This window comes from Geospiza fortis, unplaced genomic scaffold (assembly GCF_000277835.1).
Source record: "Geospiza fortis unplaced genomic scaffold, GeoFor_1.0 scaffold425, whole genome shotgun sequence".
In the NCBI taxonomy this organism is placed as follows: Eukaryota; Metazoa; Chordata; class Aves; order Passeriformes; family Thraupidae; genus Geospiza; species Geospiza fortis.
Window position 1 is genome coordinate 2,696,004 of NW_005054387.1, and position 5,554 is coordinate 2,701,557.

Below are 5,554 nucleotides of genomic sequence, written 5' to 3' on the forward strand. Positions count from 1 at the left end.
CTTTGGGGGGTATGAAGGAGGGACAGGACAGGGACATACTGGGGGACATTGAGGGACATTGGGGGGCTATGAGGGAGAGACACAGCGGGGACACACTGGGGGACATTGGGGGGACACGGTGGGGACACTGGGGGGACATTGGGGAACACTGGGGGGCATGAGGGAAGGGACATGGCGGGGACACACTGGGGGACATTGGGGGAGCACAAGGAGGACATGAAGGGGACATGTGGGGAACAGGGAGGACACGGTGGAGACAGGGAGGACATGGGGTCATGGCAGAGGCACAGGGAGGACATGAAGGAACATGGCAGGGAGGGGACAGGGAGATGCAGGTGGGTCAGGAAGGGGACACAGAGGTGGCTGTGCCACAGCTCCGGTGCTGCCCACACTGAGGTCCCAACAGACGCCCCACAGCTGGGGTCAGTCCTTGGGGAAGCTTTTCCCCCACAGGGAAGTGAGGATTTCGCCCCCTGTGATGGGCTTGCAGTGGGATAACTAACCTAATTCTCAAAGCTCGTTAAGGAGCTGCAGGTCAGGAAGGTGAGACACTCAACCCTTGCCATGCCAGGAGCATTTCCAGTGTCCCCACTGTTGCTGTGGGCACTCGGCTCCATCCCTGGAAGCAGCCTGGGATGAAGCTCTGGGGCAGCACAGGGTGACCCTGACATGGCCACACAGACACAAGGGACAGCTTCCCCTTGTGCCCCATCCCACGAGACGGCTCCAACCCTGCCTACCCAGCTCTTCCCCCCACAAGGTACAACCCTCACAAGTCACAGGTCAGCAAACGGGATCTAAGCTCAGCTGGGAAGGAGGAATGACATCAAAGTGCTCTGGTTTGAGCTGGAATGAAACAGAGGGAAGGTGGTGGCTGTGAGGTCAGGCTGCCAGGGAGGAATAAAGGAGAGAACAACCACTTGTGCTGGGACCTCATTTTATTGCAAGGGAAATACAAAAGTTGCACAGCAGCATTCAAGGGACCACAGGAGCCCCTGCTCCTGGGGAACAAGGACAGACACTCTGTGCAGGTTTCCCAACCCAGTTTTCAGCTGATCTCACATTCCAGATAGAGCTCTTCAGCAGAAGGGTAAAACATCTCTTTCACAGTGCACCAGAAAGGGACAAGGGGCTGAGCAGGTTTGGGTTTCAGACCCTTCCCAATCTCTTCCCTGCTGGGATGTTAATTTATAACTGGATTACCTGGATTTCTGGCAGGAAGGTACCCAGTGCTCCAAACACCTGACAAAGGGACAAAACAAGCCCCAAACACCAGGCCCAGGCACACACATGTGTGCCAGGTGCTCTCTGTTGCACCTGAGCTGCAGAACCTGCTGCTCTTCCCACTTTGGGGTTTTCTTTAGCTGCAACAGCTGCTGTGTTTGTATCTGTGAGCCGGTGCAAAGAGTGAGGACTTGGAAGTAAGTGATACAATAAACTACTTGAACTCCTAAAGAGTGGGTCCATGCTGGCTAATCATGACAGACAAGCCAGTCAGGCATTACAGATGTTCCAGCTGCCAGTAAACCCCTAAAACCAACTCCCTGCACCCACCAGCTTCAACAGGGCAGGGAGAAAAGTCAACACAAGACCACCAGCTGGTATAGGTCCTCATCCTCCTCTGTGACCACGATTCAGCCTTCAGAAGGGATTACAAACATGTGCTGATAATCCTCCACTGCCACCCTTTGTTTGCTACAAGGCAGGAGATGCTCCTGAACTCCCACGTACAAACACCTGAGAGCAAGGACATGAGACACAGCCCAAAAGAAATGGGGGGCAGCTCTGGAAATGCAGTACCAGAATCATGGGTGCAGCAGATTCTCCAGTATCTGTCCCCCAGCTAGATGCCATAGAAGCTCTGGAGATTTTATTTCAGTTTGGGCTGTTTCCCCAAATAATAACACATTCCACTTCAGCCCATGGTAGTGACTGAATCATCCTCTATTTCTGGATCCAACAAAGGTGCCAGGATTCCCCCAGGACTGGTTTCTCCACATGATCAGAGAGTTCAAGGGCTGTTAAAGCACACCAAGTGCTCAACCCTTCACCTCCACCTTGAGCTTCAGGCAGACCTCACACAGGAAAGCGTTCATCAGGTCCTGGCCAGCCTCCTGAGCAATCCTGCTGATGACCCTTCCTCCTCTTCCAATCAACATCCTCTGTGTTAAAACCCAGAGAGAACATCATCAAACTCACCCAGGACAACGGTGCAGCCACAGAAGCAATGAGGGAAATTCCAGCATTAAACCATGAGGCAACACAGTTGCCAGTACTGGGTACATGGCTCTTCCAAAAGGAGAGGGAGAGGGGAGCACAGCAAGGATGGACTTGGGGAACCTCCCTTTACCCTCCCCAGCATCCCATCTTCCTTCCTTGACTCACCTTGTGAGACTCCCTTGGCACCAGGAGGCTCTGCACGATGAGGAGCTCCCCACATTCTCCTTCCTCCCACACATGTGTCACCTGCCACAGCAATGGAGCACTCAGCAATCCTGGAAAACCCTCAGGAACCCCCAGCACCCCTCCCTTGGACACTCCAGCACACAAGGGTGGGCCCTTCACACACAGAAAGGGTCTTAGCACACCTGAGGTGCAAGTACTGAGTCACCCCACGGGGCCTGGCAGATCCCAGAGATCCAAACAAAGGGATTCTCATCACACAGCCCAAAATTCCCAACGAAACAGCTCAGGGCTGAGTCTGCCTGGGCACATTCCCACCTGAGTCACTCCATAAGGCACTTCCAGGGGCAGGTACTCCAGGAGCTTCTCCCTGATGATGTTATCACAGATCTCCTGAGGTGACTGGCTGGTCAGGACGTCGCTGTGGAATTCCCAAGGGCCTGGCTTGGCTTGCATCAGGAGGTACCTCTGTGGGCACAGCACACCCGTGTCACCCACACAGTGCCACCACCCCTGTGCTCCTCCTGCAGGGAGGGCACTGCTGCTGGCCTGGCACTGGGGCACTGGTTTGGTGTGCTGGGCAGGGGCAGGAGAAAGGGAAGCTGTGACAGCTCTCCCTAGGGCTGTGTGTGTCACACAGAAGCCCTGGAGCTGACAGACAGCACTGGGCGGATTCCCTGTTGTTCCAAGCTGCTGTTGGGAGAGCCCCAGGTGAAAGTCTTGTACAGAAAACTCTGCAGGTGCAGCAGGGACACACCCCACGTTGACACATGACATTTCCCCCCCATCAGGCCAGGAACAGAAGCTGAGGCTCTGCATGAAGTGCTGGGCTCCCACCCCAGTCCCCAGGGGTGACACAAGTTCAGCCTGGAGTTACCTTGAGCGTATCCACCTCCTCCCCACGCAGAGCTGCCAGCATGAAGATCTCCTGGAAGTGTGGCCAGCCTTTCATGTCCTTTAGATCTTTGGCTCCATGGTGCTCTGGCCCTTCCCCTGTGCCAGCACCCCCAGCATCACTGCTCTTGTCCAAACCAGAGCCTTCCTGGGCCTGATTCTTCTCCTGCCCAAAGGGAGACCCTGGGACTTTGCTTTCAGGTGGAGAAGCATGAGTGGGATGAAGGGGAAGCTTTACTGAAGAACGGGAATCCTGTTTGGGTGAAGATTTCACTTCCAGTTTCCTTCCATTTACAGTTCCCTCTGTCAGGTCAGTTGCTATTTCCAGCAGGAGAAATTTCTTCTTTAGTACATCCACCTGAAGGCAGAGAGAGAGAGAGATGTCAGGATTTACCCTAAATGAGGTGGGCAGCTGGGCCCTGGGTCTGAAGGAGCCAGAGGAAACCAGCCAGGGAAGCAGCTGCTGCAGGACAGGACAGTTTTGTGAGCAGAGGCCAAAACTGGCACAGTTTTGTGCCAGCACACTTTGCCCAAGCACTGAGAACCTGTCAGCCCTGCTGAGATCCTCCCTGGCTCACCTGGCTCCTCTTCCCAGATGGATTTAAACCCCAGACAGCAGCACAAATTCAGGGGTGCTTGTGCATGCAATGGGAACACACACCCCTCAATAGTCTGGAGTGTCCTTTAACACACCAGGGACCCAAAAACCCATCAGTGCTGAGGCCAGGTGGTGCCTGAAGAAGAACAAGCAGGATTTACCTTGTTCAGGACCAGCACACTGGGGATGTGGGGGAACTGAGACAGGCACCTGAGCACCTCCTTGCTCAGAGAGTTCCTTGTCCAATGATCTGACACATCCACCAGAACCAGGACTGACAGGAAAGAGGGAGGGGAAAAGGATGAATCCACATTTTCCAGAATGTTCACTTGCAGCTTTACAGTCTATGGTCACTCCCCTCTTCAGGAGGGGCACAAAAAGAAGGATTTTATTGAAAACACTAAAAATGCAGCTTACCCATGCCACCCTAATGACATCACACGTGCTAAATCTCAACATCCAAGCCCAATTATTAACCCAAAGTGCCTCCCCTTGGCACCAGACACTTCTTATCCCCTCCTCAGCTCAATATTCCAGATCTTTTCTCTGCCCTCCCTTCCTTGTTCACACTCCCTGGGCTGCCAGCAAACACCCAGATACCACAGCTGGGAACTTGTGTGGCACAAAAGGATTTGGTTTGATCCAAAAAAAGAGTTGAAAACCCACCTAAATCTGCATGTTTCATGCTGTCCCACGGGTCTGTCAGCATGGCTTCATCTAAATTATGCCTGAGAGACAAATACAAATGAATAAATCAAACACATTTCATTATAATCGTGTTCCTCTCTCTCAAACTAGGGGGAAACCAATGTTTTTCCTCATTCCAGCTGCCACAAAGCTGCTTTAGGGGTTGTGATATCCCTTGTCATGTGCAGATACACAGAACCACACACAAAAAGGCTCAAGGGACATCACAGGCTCTGTGTGCTACTGAAATGCCAACAAAAAATTATTGGAAAGCAAAATCAGGCTAAAAGATGCATTCAGCTCACTTCTGTTTTACAAACTTTGCACACTGAAAATCACATTCCTGTTTTATTACTCTTGCTAGGCAGCACACACCCCCCTCCCCACCCCAGTGGTGATACCTCTTGGCTTTTAAGGGATTTGTGAGGCCAGGTGTGTCCAGAATGATCTAGGAAAAGGAAAAACAAATGTTTCAAGTTTGCCAGCAGTGAGAGCTCAGGGGAAAACCCCATCTTTGAGCAGTGAGAGGTGACACCAGGGGACACAGATGAGCAAATGCTGCCCTTGGTCCCCAGGACTCACCAGCTGCGTGTCCTCGTGCGTGACGACGCCCCGGGCCTTGCAGCGGGTGGTGTGCACCTTCTTGGAGACTGGGAAAACCTGCAGGAAATCAATTAAACACGTTACATTACCAGGACACACAAAAAAAAAAACAGGAAACAGCCTGAGCTGCCCCCTCCAGCTTCACCTTCCTGCCCAGGAGCTGGTTGCAGAGCGTGGATTTGCCGGCGTTGGGAGCGCCGATGACGGCGATCCTCAGCACCCTGGGCTGCGCGGGCTGGTCGGGCCGATGCTCCAGGAGGCGTTTCTGCTCCTCTGCCGAGGAAAGGAGGAGCTTGGATGCTGCCAAACCCTCGGGGGGTCAGGGCAGCCCTGGGGCGGGGCGGCCGTCGGCCCCCCTCACCCTTTTTC

At 53.5% G+C, this 5,554-nt stretch overlaps 1 protein-coding gene across 1 annotated transcript; it reads right to left on the reverse strand.

Moving 5' to 3' along the window:
* Positions 1-920: 920 nt before the first annotated feature.
* Positions 921-5,504, reverse strand: ERAL1 (Era like 12S mitochondrial rRNA chaperone 1; the record flags this gene model as incomplete). Its single annotated transcript, XM_031060625.1, has 9 exons — positions 921-2,162; positions 2,386-2,466; positions 2,722-2,871; positions 3,281-3,655; positions 4,057-4,169; positions 4,562-4,623; positions 4,984-5,030; positions 5,165-5,242; positions 5,331-5,504. Coding segments are annotated over 9 exons (1,203 nt in total), but the record flags the coding sequence as incomplete, so codon positions are not given.
* Between the last annotated feature and the right edge of the window lie 50 nt (positions 5,505-5,554).